The sequence below is a fragment of the Haliotis rubra genome, unplaced genomic scaffold, assembly GCF_003918875.1.
Source record: "Haliotis rubra isolate DU_JTF1 unplaced genomic scaffold, ASM391887v1 Scf587, whole genome shotgun sequence".
Classification (NCBI taxonomy): domain Eukaryota; kingdom Metazoa; phylum Mollusca; class Gastropoda; order Lepetellida; family Haliotidae; genus Haliotis; species Haliotis rubra.
In genome coordinates, this window is record NW_025767287.1 from 374,620 (window position 1) to 390,166 (window position 15,547).

Consider the following 15,547-nt stretch of genomic DNA (forward strand, 5'->3'; position numbering starts at 1 on the left):
AATCTCACCCTCGTGTCTTCTGATATAAAATATATCAACACTCGTTGATAAAAGTAAAAATATCTTCGGCAAGCCTCGGATATGTGTTACTTTATTAACTGGTGGTGATATATTTGATATCAAAAGACACTCGGGTGAGATTCTCTATATATAGGTCGGGTGGGGTGCTTTCTTTGTTACCTGCAATATTTTGTATTTTGTAATATGTTTTATCATGCGATTTATACTATGTATCAATTTTGTATGAACACGTGACACCGAAATAGAATATTTATCTCTCTCTCTTTCTCTGCCAATGTTCTGTCGCGAGTCATACATGAGGGTGATAGAGGCAGACAGTGAGAAAATCGGCGACCCTGGCACCACGGTGGAGATTGCCGAATCAAAGTGTGGGAAGAAGAAATACCACCGTGGGAAAAGGGTCGAGGGTGTTTGGGGGCTCCAGATAAGTACTTGGCCTTTCTTGACGCTGTAAAACATGTGCACTGTCCAAACCTCGATCGGATAACAGAACTATTAGATCGAAAACCACTGACGCCAAAGAACAACTAGACTGACAATCATTCCGACGTGTTTCGGCCATATAAGACAACAACCGAAACGTCTGCAGTTTCATTTTGCAAACAGAAGCTCCACTGACGAGTCCTGGTGTGACGAAATGTGTTTCAAACCATTTGGATGTAATCGAAATACTTAAGATTACCCTAACCCTAAACTCTAAACCCCAACCCTAAATTCTAGCCCTAAACCCTAACCCTAAATTCTAAACCCTAACCCTAAACTGTAACCCTAAACCTAACCCTAAATCCTAACCCTAAACTCTAACCCTAAGGATCGTAGACTAGCAGCAGTATTGCTATGGGGTGATAATTGCTCAAACAAATGGGCTACGCCCGGTAAGGTGCATTCTAGCCGGTTTTGTTACTTGTTGAGATATTTATCAATACATACAGAGTAAAAGACAAATGGAAGATACCGGTAAATATGTTCTTTATTGTTGTTACACAAAATCTTACTATATTAGTATTGAAACAGACTGGGCAATGATAATAAATAAAAACAAATGGAAGCTACAAGTAAACATGTCCTATGTTTTTGTTATACAGTGTCTTACTTTATTTAAGACATGAACACAGTATTTGTAATATATTTAATGCCTCCCATTAGCTGCCATTATTTGCCATCAACTTGTTGGAAGCCATTCGGATTGGTAGACTGCCATCTCCACAGATCCTCACCTGCAAAAAATCATCACAGCCATCATGTATTAACAGAGTTACTATCATCTCATAAACAACAGTTCCTAGCATTTCCCAATGGGATAAGGTCCTTTTACCTTGACAATCATCACGTATTAGCAGAGTTACTATTATTTCATAAACAACAGTTCCCAGGATTTCCAAATAGATAAGGTCATTTTACCATGACAACCATCATGTATTAATAGAGTTACTATCATCTCGTAAACAACAGTTCCTAGGATTTCCCAATGAGATAAGGTCCTTTTACCATTACAACCATCATGTATTAACAGATTTACTATCATCTCATAAACAACAGTTCCCAGGATTTCCCAATGGGATAAGGTCCTTTTACCATTACAACCATCATGTATTAACAGAGTTACTATCATCTCATAAACAACAGTTCCTAGGATTTCCCAATGGGATAAGGTCCTTTTACCATTACAACCATCATGTATTAACAGATTTACTATCATCTCATAAACAACAGTTCCCAGGATTTCCCAATGGGATAAGGTCCTTTTACCATTACAACCATCATGTATTAACAGAGTTACTGTCATCTCATAAACAACAGTTCCCAGGATTTCCCAATGGGATAAGGTCATTTAACCATTACAACCATCATGTATTAACAGAGTAACTATCATCTCGTAAACAACAGTTCCCAGGATTTCCCAATGGGATAAGGTCATTTTACCATTACAACCATCATGTATTTACAGAGTTACTATCATCTCGTAAACAACAGTTCCTAGGATTTCCCAATGGGATAAGGTCCTTTTACCATTACAACCATCATGTATTAACAGAGTTACTATCATCTCATAAACAACAGTTCCTAGCATTTCCCAATGGGATAAGGTCCTTTTACCATTACAACCATCATGTATTAACAGAGTTACTGTCATCTCATAAACAACAGTTCCCAGGATTTTACCAATGGGATAAGGTCACGCAACCATTACAACCATCATGCATTAACAGAGTAACTATCATCTGTAAAAACAACAGTTCCCAGGATTTCCTATGAGATAAGGTCCTTTACCATTTACAACCATCATGTATTAACAGAGTTACTATCATCTCATAAACAACAGTTCCTAAGATTTCCCAATGGGATAAGGTCCTTTTACCATTACAACCATCATGTATTAACAGAGTTACTATCATCTCATAAACAACAGTTCCCAGGATTTCCCAATGGGATAAGGTCATTTAACCATTACAACCATCATGTATTGACAGATTTACTATCATCTCATAAACAACAGTTCCTAGGATTTCCCAATGGGATAAGGTCATTTTACCATTACAACCATCATGTATTAACAGAGTTACTATTATTTCATAAACAACAGTTCCCAGGATTTCCAAATAGATAAGGTCATTTTACCATGACAACCATCATGTATTAATAGAGTTACTATCATCTCGTAAACAACAGTTCCTAGGATTTCCCAATGAGATAAGGTCCTTTCACCATTACAACCATCATGTATTAACAGATTTACTATCATCTCATAAACAACAGTTCCTAGCATTTCCCAATGGGATAAGGTCCTTTTACCATTACAACCATCATGTATTAACAGAGTTACTATCATCTCATAAACAACAGTTCCTAGGATTTCCCAATGGGATAAGGTCCTTTTACCATTACAACCATCATGTATTAACAGATTTACTATCATCTCATAAACAACAGTTCCCAGGATTTCCCAATGGGATAAGGTCCTTTTACCATTACAACCATCATGTATTAACAGAGTTACTATCATCTCATAAACAACAGTTCCCAGGATTTCCCAATGGGATAAGGTCCTTTTACCATTACAACCATCATGTATTAACAGAGTTACTATCATCTCATAAACAACAGTTCCCAGGATTTCCCAATGGGATAAGGTCATTTTACCATTACAACCATCATGTATTAACAGAGTTACTATCATCTCGTAAACAACAGTTCCTAGGATTTCCCAATGGGATAAGGTCATTTTACCATTACAACCATCATGTATTAACAGAGTTACTATCATCTCATAAACAACAGTTCCTAGCATTTCCCAATGGGATAAGGTCCTTTTACCATTACAACCATCATGTATTAACAGAGTTACTGTCATCTCATAAACAACAGTTCCCAGGATTTCCCAATGGGATAAGGTCATTTAACCATTACAACCATCATGTATTAACAGAGTAACTATCATCTCGTAAACAACAGTTCCCAGGATTTCCCAATGAGATAAGGTCCTTTTACCATTACAACCATCATGTATTAACAGAGTTACTATCATCTCATAAACAACAGTTCCTAAGATTTCCCAATGGGATAAGGTCCTTTTATCATTACAACCATCATGTATTAACAGAGTTACTATCATCTCATAAACAACAGTTCCCAGGATTTCCCAATGGGATAAGGTCATTTAACCATTACAACCATCATGTATTGACAGAGTTACTATCATCTCATAAACAACAGTTCCCAGGATTTCCCAATGGGATAAGGTCATTTTACCATTACAACCATCATGTATTAACAGAGTTACTATCATCTCATAAACAACAGTTCCTAAGATTTCCCAATGGGATAAGGTCCTTTTACCATTACAACCATCATGTATAAGAATAATTACTACCGTCTAAACAGTTCGCAGGTATTTCTATGTGATATGGTCGTCCTAGCACCATGGCAACCATCATCTAATCATATTATGGAATCACTATCCTCCCACAAAATACAGGTCCCAGAACGATCATGGCAACAGCGGTAAATAAACAACTCCACATGCATAGTGATACCGAAAAACTATTCTGATCTTTTTGACATATCTCACCTTATTTGCTAGAATTGATTAGATGAATTTAAACGTCTTTGAAAATATTTGGAAATGATCTCGTTTGATAAACCTTCAGACCCAGTTGTGTGGGCCTGTCCTAAATCGCGATATTTTTGGTGGAAAAAAACACGTCTAATATTTGAAGTTATGAGCTCATAAGCAGAATCCTGACAACACGTTTCGATGGCTAAGGAATGCAGGTGATAAAAATAATCACGATGTTTGTAATTGTATCCATCATTGCTGAAACCGGAATCACGAGCGGAATCGCCCACATCTAATGAGACTAACGCTTAGTCTCTGAAAAAAGATAATTTGATAGTAACAAACAGTCCGATTTAAATTGAAAAGGCGCCCGTGTGAGATGGGAGATTCAGAACCTGAGGAAATCTAGGCGTGCTTCATATAGGACTTTAGCATTGCAGGGAGGCCGAGGCAGTAGGGTAAATAATGTGGTTCACGGTCTGTGAGACAGACTACAACAGCCCCTCTCTTTTGTGACATCACACCCAGTGACTTTTGCGATTACTGAAAATATGTTAGATTTTGCGATCTTAATTTTCGTTTCTCATTCCTCATATTAAACTGAAAATAATAAACGAAAAACTCATCAAGCTTAAAATTCCTCATCTTTCGCCGAAGTTTATACATGAAAGTGGTGTAAACTTTGTAGATATTTGCAATAATTTTAAAGGAGTTTGGGTGAAGCGTGCCGTGTTTGTTTATCGTGCGTGAAATGGAATACGACACGGGGTTTGTGTGGTTCAGTGTCAGAAAGATAACACTTGAAATTAGGAATTTCATAAACCATTTTTGATATTCTGCAAATTCCGTGACATGACCCGTTGAAATACACCTAATGGAGTCATTAGAACGTGAGATGTGATGACAGCGAACATACGATCATTTAACGTTTTCCCACATTACTTTTAATAAATGTTTTTGAAGTGCGGTCGCGCTGTTTTTTGCCAAATAAATATACAAATTTAAACTCAGTTAAAATGATGGGAGATGATCACACGGGAGATCTGATTATTAAGATCGGTTAGCAACATTTACATTATTTATGTTTGCTTTGGCCTTAAGTTCCGTATGTTTGAAAATGTCAGGGTGTGTGAGTGAGTTTAGTTTTACGCCGCACTCAGCAATATTCCAGCTATATGGCAGCGGTCTGTAAATAATTGAATCTGGACAAGACAATCCAGTGATCAACAGCATGAGCTTCGATCTACGCAACTGGGATATGATTACATGTGTCAACCAATCAGCAAGCCTGACCACATGGTCCCGTTACAAGCCTGCGTTACTGAAGATCAATTCTAACCCGGACCTTTCTTGGGTAAAATCCCCAGGACCCAGTGTTTGTCTCTTAACAACAACCTAAATGAGGACTGAGTGGTCACACGTTCATGTTACTGACCACTGTTTTGCCTGCCCATGGCAGGCTGTCTTTACACTGCTTGATTAAACCTGATATGATTCATTGCTTGTTCAAATAATGTTATGAATCACCTGCCCTTGACCACACCATTGACCATCCTACTGTTATGTTCAGGTTATTTGTCTCATGAAATATGAATGAATGAGTATGGTTTAAACAACGCTTTTAGCAATATTTCATCAATACCGCAGCAGGGGACACCAGAAATGGGCTTCACACATGGTACCCATATGGGCAATCGAACCCGGATCTTCATGAGTGATGAGCGGACTTTAATGGTACTCCAATACCCCGAAATAGGAATCGGGGTTACTGAAGATCAATTCTAACCAGGATCTTCACGGATGGAAAATATCATGATATTTCTGTTTACTAATGTGTATTTTTCTATCAAGTCTTAATGTTAAATATATTGCTTAAGTTGTTCCTTGCTTAATGATGCGCCAACTGTTTGACCCACCCTCTTTACTGTTCCTTATTAATTCAGCAGGTTAAAGGTTAATACATTATTCATTTTAGGATCATGTTAAATAGAATTCATGAGATATCAGAGAGGATTCCAGAGAAAATACATTGGAAAGAGCCTAGGTTAGAAAAAGCATTAAATTTAGTTAAGGAAAAGCATTAAATTCAGATTTATTAAACCAATCTGATCTCAATACGCAGGAAATGTTACCACTTACATAACATATATTATGATACATACGGTATATTCACTGCGGGTCTTAAATGGGGGAAGCGGGATCTGCATGTTTATCTTCTCATTTATTGATGTAAAATACGTCACTGTCACTACAGTTACATCCGAAATAATGAACTCATGTATGTTTAGAAAATGTCAAAACTTGCAGTGAGAACACGACAGCCCATTGTAGCCCAATGCATGTTTGATAGGCATTCTTGAAGGATGACTTAATGGATAACAATGTCTTGTTTATAGCATAGAAGGGCGTTTCCCTGTTGAACGTTACTACAACCAGGTGATGAAAAGCATATATGCAGTGACAACTAAAAATAACAACAACAGGTACTTGACAGCAAGTACTACATAATTGGACGAGGCCAGGAGGTAAGATCAAATAATAGCAGTCAATCTGTAGATCAACTTCTGTATGACAAAGTCGAAATCCACTCAATCATCCAAGCGATAGGACTTTTACAATCAACTATTCAATCATCATCCAAACCGCTTGTATGTATGCCATTTTAATGTTCTCTGATCCATTTCATCACACAGCATATATCTCATTCAGTATTTTGAAGCTGCATATGATAGCAAGAACAATGTTACTATTTCAGTTCATTTCGAAGTATGAAATCATTTTCTTCTTAAAATACCACGAGTGTTCCAACCTATATCGTCAATATGTTTACAACTGGCCTGATTGTACTAACTAGGAGTTTAGATGTACACAACATACACAACGTGGGTTAAATCTTAATGGATGGATTCCATACTGTTTACTCTGATTGATATCAGTGTTTTCTCAGCTCGCTAAATACTTGAGATGGGGGATTTGTTTTAAACTTTGAGAAAGTTCTTGCCTTGAGACATTGTTTGGCATGTAGATTTAAATATGTCAGAAATATTCATATAATCTTAACGTGCCATTGAGACAATTGTTTTTTCTTAAAACTGTCATTTAAATTTTGTAAATATGAGATTTACACAATTTTTTTCCTTGTAAATACTGGCAAAGGGAGATAATTGGTATGTAATGATATATGGTTTTGCTGATGTGCTAACTTCCGTGTAATATTACAGAAATTTGCCCATGAGTACTGCATTGTGTTAGCGGGATGACATACCTTTTGCATTGGGTATGAGATAGAATTTAGATGAGGGCAACAGAAGTCCAAGACATCTACATAACATAATAGACACATGGTCTGTCTGTATACATCCACTGTGGACTTACACATCTCATCCAGGTCTTTCTGTGCTGTCCAGGACAGTTCTGCCTTGGCGAGGGAAGCATCAGCGTAAAATGAGCCAAGGTCTCCAAGACGGCGCTCAACTTTGCTGTATGGAATCTGCACAGTGAAAGGGAATGGGTCATGAAGACTCTTAGTGTCTGGAGGTCTCGTTTGTTGTTTAAGGGAGTGTAGTGTGTTGTACATTGTATAGAGTCTTGTGTATTGTATTGAGAGGTATAGGTTAGTGTACAGGAAAACAGTTTTTGTTGTATTGGGGAGTTTAGTGGTGTTGTGTAGGGATGATAAAAGTGTTGTAAAGATAGATTAGTGTGTTGTACATGGAGTCTTGTGTATTTTGTGAATGTGAGGGCAATGTATTGCATACAGGAGTTTGAGGTATTTATAGGGTGCGTTTTATTGGGAAATCTAATTTGTTACATATATATGGGAGTGCAGTATAGTGTATTGTACAGGTCGAGTGCATTGTATTGGGGAGCGTTTTGTATTGCATAGCGAGTGTAATTCATTGTAGACAAGCATCTGATACACTGACTACCCACCGACTTTCCTGATGCCTTCTCAAATGCTTTGACCACGTCCAGTACGGAGGTGCCATGTCCAGTGCCCAGGTTGTAGGTCTTCAATGGAAGACAAATAGAGGTCATTAACAGCACTTTCAAACATACAAGGTTGTGGATAACAACGTCTTATCTACTACACAGAGACGTTTAGGTGTAGATTCTTACAGCGTTGTCAAGCTAAACGCGAGTACAACCAAGCACTGATAAGTAATAGTGTGTGTTTACAAACATGGGTGCATGTTTGAATGAGGCCACCATGAAGTAAGAATAACAAATAGCGCGGGTGATGAAGCCAAAAAGCCGGAGGGATTAAGTAGTGTAAACAGTGAAAATAGGCTGACAGGGTGCTGCTTGATACATTCTACAGCTTGATTAGGACTTCGTAGGCCGGTGGTATGTAGTCCCCTGGTCTCTATTAATCAAATGTTTGTTGCGGCGGATTTCGATGGCTTTCAAAAGTTTTCTTTTTGTGATATCCTGATTCTTGGTGGATAGGATTTAAATTTTGTCGAATTGGATTAGATGACTGGAGACTTTTTGTTGGTGGTCTGGTTGCCTTTTGGAGGGTGGGTTACGACCATTAGGTTGAAGGGTAATTCTGAGTGATGGGGAGCCAGTGAAGATGGTGTCGATGCCTGCTTGGTGCTTGAGTAGTCTGTTGACTTGATGGTCCTCTTGACTAACTTGTTGGGATTCTGGTTGAGGTTGGCGAAGACCTGCTGCAGATGATTAAGCTCACCTTCTAGGTTCATGTCCCTGGAGCTGCTGCTCTTGGCACGTTTGGTCAGAGTTGAGATGATACCAGATTTAGTTTTAAAGGGATGGTTTGGAGTTAAAATGAATGTACTGGTTAGAATGGGTGGAGTTTCTGTATGCGGTAGTTTGATCTTTTTGCCGGAGTCTCGGGATACAAGGGCATCTAGGAAGGGCAGTTTCAGCAACACATGTTATGTCTGATAGACAAGTATGCCATGTTTCAACAATGTCACCGACCCCGTGGGTATACCTGATACCCTAGCTGCGACATGGACGTGGGAATCTGTGGTTCAATCAATCAGTGACTGAGAAGATGTTGAGTGACTTCCGTGAGGACTGACATGAAGGCTAAGATGTTCCAGCTATGATAAGTAACTCACCTTGATAGCACAGCCCTCTTCGACCTTTCTAATCGCTGCCACATGACCTTGGGCAACGTCATCCACGTGAACGTAATCCCGAACAGCTAAAACAAAAAAAAAAAACCACGTGTTAAATGTTTGACTTGATCCTGGCATGCAGTCAGTGGAAAATACAGTAATACGCTCCACACAAGCTTCCTTGAACAAAATCAAGGGAAGAATAATATAGAGAGATATATCTTAAAAATTTATTCGTATTTGCATTAAAAATATGAAGAAGCATGTTTTGTGAAGTAATTAACCAGAAAATACTTTGATGCTCTATCCATTATGGGTAGGAGAAGTTCATCCACACAAATTATACTAAACATTCACAACTGCTTAGTACTGTTACTCAACTGGGAAGTCTCTGTAGGAGTTCATTAGAAGCCATGAAAGTATTATCATGCGTCTACTTACAAGAAAGGTATAGATGCTGATAACTACAGACCTCCCATTCCACTAACCTGTCCCATCGGGAGTGTCGTAGTCGCTGCCGTACACCTTCAGTTCAGACCTTCGCCCTACTGCCACCTGGGCTACAAAGGGCATCAGGTTACTCGGTGTGCCCCGAGGGTCCTCCCCAATCTTCCCCGACTTGTGGGCACCGATCGGGTTGAAGTATCTCAGGATAACAATATTCCACTGCTGCACACACAAACAGCAACGCAAAATCAGTCATATTTCCCCAACAAGCAGAGGTGTGAAGAAGATCTGACTTGTATATATTTCATGCATAGATAACAAAACCTAGTTTCGATACATTGAAAACAAAAGGGATTAACACCAACCATTTTTTGTGTCAATCAAACTATTGAAGTTTACTCTTATATATCTAAATCACAGACTGCTAATACAATCAGTAATATACAAAACACTGTTGACAACAACACAAACTCGGGGACATTTGCCACTACAAGCCACGCCCATGTTACTATCAGCCAATCAGGACACGGAAGTCTCCGAGGAAGTGTGGTGTAGGTTATGGAAACATAAATGCCAAAAATTTACCTAGCTAGCCAACTGAACGGCATGGATTCGTCTTCATATATATTCTGACGCAAGGTCGAAGTACAGGAAACAACAGCCTGTGTGATTCCGTCCCGTCTTATTCCAGTGAAATCATAGTAGGGGGCACCAATTGAGAAATCAAACACTGCACCACAAGTACCTCCACTAGCATGCAGGGAAATGGGGAAAGGCTGATGTAGATCTTCAGTCCCATGATGCAATAGGCTCTGCACCACCATCCAGAATATTTGGAAAAGGTATTTGTTTTATTATTTTTAAATACAGTTTATATTTACGTATCAGCAACAAATATACCATTACATGAAGAGTATTGTGTTAGAAGTAATTGACACTAAGCTCATTTACACCTGTATTTTATTCATACTGCACCAACCTTTTCTGCATTTGAGAGATCTCTTAAAATTTCTTCGATGAAATATTTTGTTTTGCCATAAGGATTGGTACATCCCCCGATTGGGTGTTTCTCGTCCAGAGGCAGATACTGTGGTGTTCCATACACTGTTGCAGAGCTGGAGAACACTAGGTTGTTGACCCCATTCTCCTTCATCACCTGTCAGGAAGATAAACATGGTAGTCACTTGACAGGTGTTCAACAAACCTTCCAAGGGAGCTTTCTATTGTTCCAGCCTTACTACCAATAAGCATGCACCTAGACACGTAATCAGGGCATACTTGGAATCAAACTCATGATCGCAGGTTTTGGCCTAAGATATGCGTCTCAGCTCAGTAATTGCTGACATCAGGCCGTCTGTCTCTCTGCAAGCAATAGTGAGTGATTTAGTTTAGTTTATGCCTTTTTTAGCAATATTCCAGCAATATCAAGGCGGGGGACACCAGAAATGGCCTTCACCCATGTGGGGAATCGACGCGTGACGAGCAAACGCTTTAACCACTAGGCTACCCCACCACCTCACCAAGCAACAGGTGTAGTCAGCAGTGAAAAAATATGTGCCGCTCCAGGATATCAGGCAGGTACCCTTGCTTTTCCACATGTTGCAGAAGTCCTAATATCAAACCAGAATGTGAAATAGACAAGAAGTTCAAATGCTCTCTAAATGGTTTTGAGAGGTATGTTTCAACAGTTTATACCAGTACTACAGATAGATAGGATACATACAGGGCATCAACGGTAAAACCAAGCCCCTGCATGAGTGAGTGAGTTTCTGATTCTTGGTTAATGCCCTTGTGCAAGATTTGCCTTATATTGAAACATGTCAGATTGAGTTGGATGACGATACAGGTCTCACAGGTTTACCACTAGGGGAAACTAATTAGCATTGATATGGTATTGACAAACCTAACACATAACATGGGAACACTGCTATTTAAACCCCTGATCACAGATTTCATTGCATTAGCCTGGTTGAACAAGTACATTAGCAAAACACATCTCTGACCTCTAAAAGGTTGACAGTTCCGCCAATATTTGTCTTGTAGTACAAGAGCGGGAGGCCACATGACTCTCCAACAGCCTTGAGACTTGCGAAGTGGATCACTGCAATGAACTTGTGCTGCAAGCAGACATATGTACAGGGAATTATGAAGAAACATAGTTATTAGATATACAAAGTAATGACAACATACTTGCTCAACACTAGAGTTTCCATAAGAAATACTTCAATATATTGTCTATAACAATAACACGATTCATCAAGGGGCACCAGCGATCTGCTTGTCTTTGCCTAGTTTCATGGCATTTGACAAAGGAAATTCAGGTTCTTGTGAAATAAAAATCCCTCTTGTGACTGGTGACTTGATCCTTATTGTAGGGATTCATGGCAACATGACTAGACTCAGTAACTGATATCACGCTTGGGACCAGTTTACAAGTTCGACAAGTATCTAAAAAGTTACTTACTTAAGCTTTGGGACATATCCCCTATGCATAAATAGAATTTTTGCATTCTGAAAATATTGCATTCGTTGTTATACTTCAAACCACAGTTTTTATCGTATGGATGAGGATAAGTACAAACTAGCACATGATTCCTGCTTATCTTAGGTCGATCCATATGTTATGAATAGGTCGCAAACTTAACTGAATCGTATCACTGATGCTCTGAATTATGTAATAAAACACGGGGAATGGACTCGGCTATAGAGCATCATCTTCCTGAAGGTGACTGCCTGCAACTTCTTCTGTAACGAAATCTCTGAGATTGTGGTTTGCGAAGACAGTATTATATTTCCATAAACGTCATAAAATTACTGTGATGGAACAGTTGTCATGAAGCTCTGTCGTGAATTCTATTACTCTTACTTCCAGCGGATTGCATGACGTAGGCGAATCTAGTCCTGCAGCCTTGTTGTCGCAGGCCTGTTGGCCGATAGAGGTGTGGATATCCTCTTAAACGCACTCCTTCTTAAAGCTGTTGTTTGCAGATAAATGCAAAGAGCTCTGAATGGACATAGTATACCTTGTGTGGCTTCTGATCAGAGCTTGAATATCGAACGGTCTATCGAGTCTTTGCGAGCCTTCAGTGTCACCTGATCCAAGAAAACATGAGACTGTTGGGGTATGAAGAATGTCTGGTTGTCCAAATAGATCGTTATATTCTGATGAAATCCATATAACATTTAAATGAGTTGGAGCATGAATGTGGTAGATTAGACTTAGTTCTATTGCTCGTAAAGCTACATAATTATGTTACGGTCCGAAGTAGGAACTCTTAACTTCTTCTGTTAATTTTTCAATCCGGTGAGGAAGATTCCATGCCCTGGGTGTCACTATTTCTAGCGGTGTCATATTCGTTCATCTGCACACGATCTCTGATCATTCATGATCTGAACATTAGCAGTTACAGTCTTCTAAAAATGACGACGAAATTTCTTTGATGATGACTGGACATTCAACTGTCACGATTGTGGCTGCAGGTACAAAACCTCGTGCATCAAGTAAACTGCAGTTGTTGTGCTTCCAGGATACCAGGTTCGTTTCACGCGGCTTCTGCAGTATTCTAACATCATTTCTGATGATGCCAAAAGGAGCTTCATTCGCTGTATCCCGGTTGAATTATTTCTACCGCTTCTTTGACGAAGTGAGCTGAGGCTTCTGACAACTTTGGTCTTCTTGAATGTATTAATTTCCCATTGAGTTGTTTATGTTCAACCCACCATTGGAGGCTGTACTTGAACAGTTAGCGGTTAAATTCGCAGTCCGACCGGAGGCGAAAAATAGTTTGCCTGGACACAGACGATTTGCCATAAAAAACATCTTCTTTGATTGTCTGTATTTGGAGTTCAACTGCATCCGATCTTCAGAGTCTTGTACAACTTCCTTATTCGTACGCCGAATATATCCATCAAGGGTGGTTGGTAAAGGTTTAAGTCTGCATGAAGGTCTGTGTGAAAGACGAATCTTGCACATCTGACAAAAGCTATAGTCTTCTGAGAATCCTGCGAACGTGTCTCATTTGTCCTCTTCTACTGCTGAAGAGGTCGTGAAAACTGAAGTGATCTGGGGCTGCGTGCCAGCTTGCATCTGCATGAAGATCCTGGGCTGCCCTTGGCCTGAAGCTGCCTGAAGGACTAGGCTGCACACAGGCAGTGGTGTCTTGGGCAACGGAAGGTATGGTAGTCTTCTTTGATGCCTGCGTGCGTGTCTCGATGTTGTCTTCTAAGAAAGGTTCGTAAACCCTATGATGACTTAGCCATCTTGAAGGTTCTTGAAGGATGCCCACTAGTTTTTTTCAACTTCGCTCATTGCGCACAGGCCTGAAGCTGCGTGAAGCTTGCAAACTTGCATCTGCGTGATGATCAGAGGTTGTGCTTGGCCTGAAGCTGCTTGAAGGCTTGCTGCGCGCAGGTGATAGTGTCCTGCACAGGGGAAAGTGTGGCAGTCTTCTGAGATGCTAACGTGACTTCTATTGAAAAAGGGTTCATGAACGCTGTGTGACTGTTGTCGACGGCCCTATGAACTACGACATCTAGTCTTGTATTGTGCTTTTTGCATTGAGTTGAAACGGCAGAATGATCTTCTGAAAGTAGTATCTAGGTGTGATAACATTATATCTTCAACCTCATAAGCGAAGGACTTTCATATCGCTCAAGAGCAAGTAGTCTTTCTCAATGCCTGGCGTCTTGCAGATATCTTTCATTCTGTGTAACATAAACTTCTTTGCGTAGAAAGGAGGTGTAGGCATCTCATGAGGATGCGTCAAGATTCTTCGCAATCTGACAAATCAGGGTCATCGGTTATGAAATTGGTAAACCATCTGCAATCGATTCCAGTAGTTCATGGTCTTCATGAATGGAAAGATTATATTCATCCTGTGAATCGATCGATCTCCGTTGAATGACGATTATGTTCATCTTGAGTGAAACTTGATGCGATTAAATTAATTGCTGTGGAGCAGCGTCGAGATGATTCGTGGAAACACTGACGAAGCTGTTAAAGAACTCGTTAGTGGTTTCACTGCCTCTTGCTGTTGATGTTGTTGAATAGCAGGTAGTACTTGTCTAACGTCATCTGATATTATATTTGGTTGATTAGCAGACTCCATACCCCAATAGCAACAGCTGATTCACTAAGGAGCGGGTAGAAAGTTGAACTGTATCCACTCAGTTACACGTATCCCTAGAAACAGGATATCCATAGAACACTTCTCACACATTCCCAAAAATCAGGGGACAATTGAGAGTGGATTCCTGTCAAGTTGAATGAAGATTGAATGTAATGTGACCTCAACTTACCTTGCTGAACACCTCTTCCACTGCCTTCTTGTCCAGCAGGTCAACATTGTATGTCTGGATCTTCTTCCCGACAATCTCCTCCACGCGACGGATACTCTCTGTAACATTGCAACACTAGTTATATATATACGCTCTGTAACTATGTTATATCCCTCTTACATACTCTCTGTGACATTATAACACTAGTTTATATATACGCTCTGTAACTATGTTATATCCCTCTTACATACTCTCTGTAACATTATAACACTAGTTTATATATACGCTCTGTAACTATGTTATATCAGCTTACATACTCTCTGTAACATTGCAACACTAGTTTATATATACGCTCTGTAACTATGTTATATCAGCTTACATACTCTCTAACATTATAACACTAGTTTATATATACGCTCTGTAACTATGTTATATCCCTCTTACATACTCTCTGTAACAATGCAACACTAGTTTATATATACGCCCTGTAACTATGTTATATCAGCTTACATACTCTCTGTAACATTGCAACACTAGTTTATATATACGCTCTGCAACTATGTTATATCAGCTTACATACTCTCTGTAACATTGCAACACTAGTTTATATATACGCTCTGCAACTATGTTATATCAGCTTACATACTCTCTGTAA

At 39.4% G+C, this 15,547-nt stretch overlaps 1 protein-coding gene across 2 annotated transcripts in view; it reads right to left on the bottom strand.

The window, feature by feature from the left end:
• Positions 1-973: 973 nt before the first annotated feature.
• LOC124254933 (UDP-glucose 4-epimerase-like) overlaps positions 974-15,547 on the bottom strand; it is a 38,749-nt gene continuing 24,175 nt past the window's right edge. For both annotated transcript variants that reach the window (XM_046688775.1, XM_046688776.1), the window contains exons 3-10: positions 14,914-15,011; positions 11,619-11,732; positions 10,595-10,771; positions 9,657-9,837; positions 9,169-9,254; positions 8,012-8,089; positions 7,454-7,568; positions 974-1,238 (exon numbers count right to left, since the gene is read on the bottom strand). In XM_046688775.1, coding sequence (XP_046544731.1) covers positions 1,174-1,238; positions 7,454-7,568; positions 8,012-8,089; positions 9,169-9,254; positions 9,657-9,837; positions 10,595-10,771; positions 11,619-11,732; positions 14,914-15,011 — 914 coding nt within the window. In that variant the 3' untranslated portion in view covers positions 974-1,173. The remainder of the gene's footprint in view (positions 1,239-7,453; positions 7,569-8,011; positions 8,090-9,168; positions 9,255-9,656; positions 9,838-10,594; positions 10,772-11,618; positions 11,733-14,913; positions 15,012-15,547) is intronic.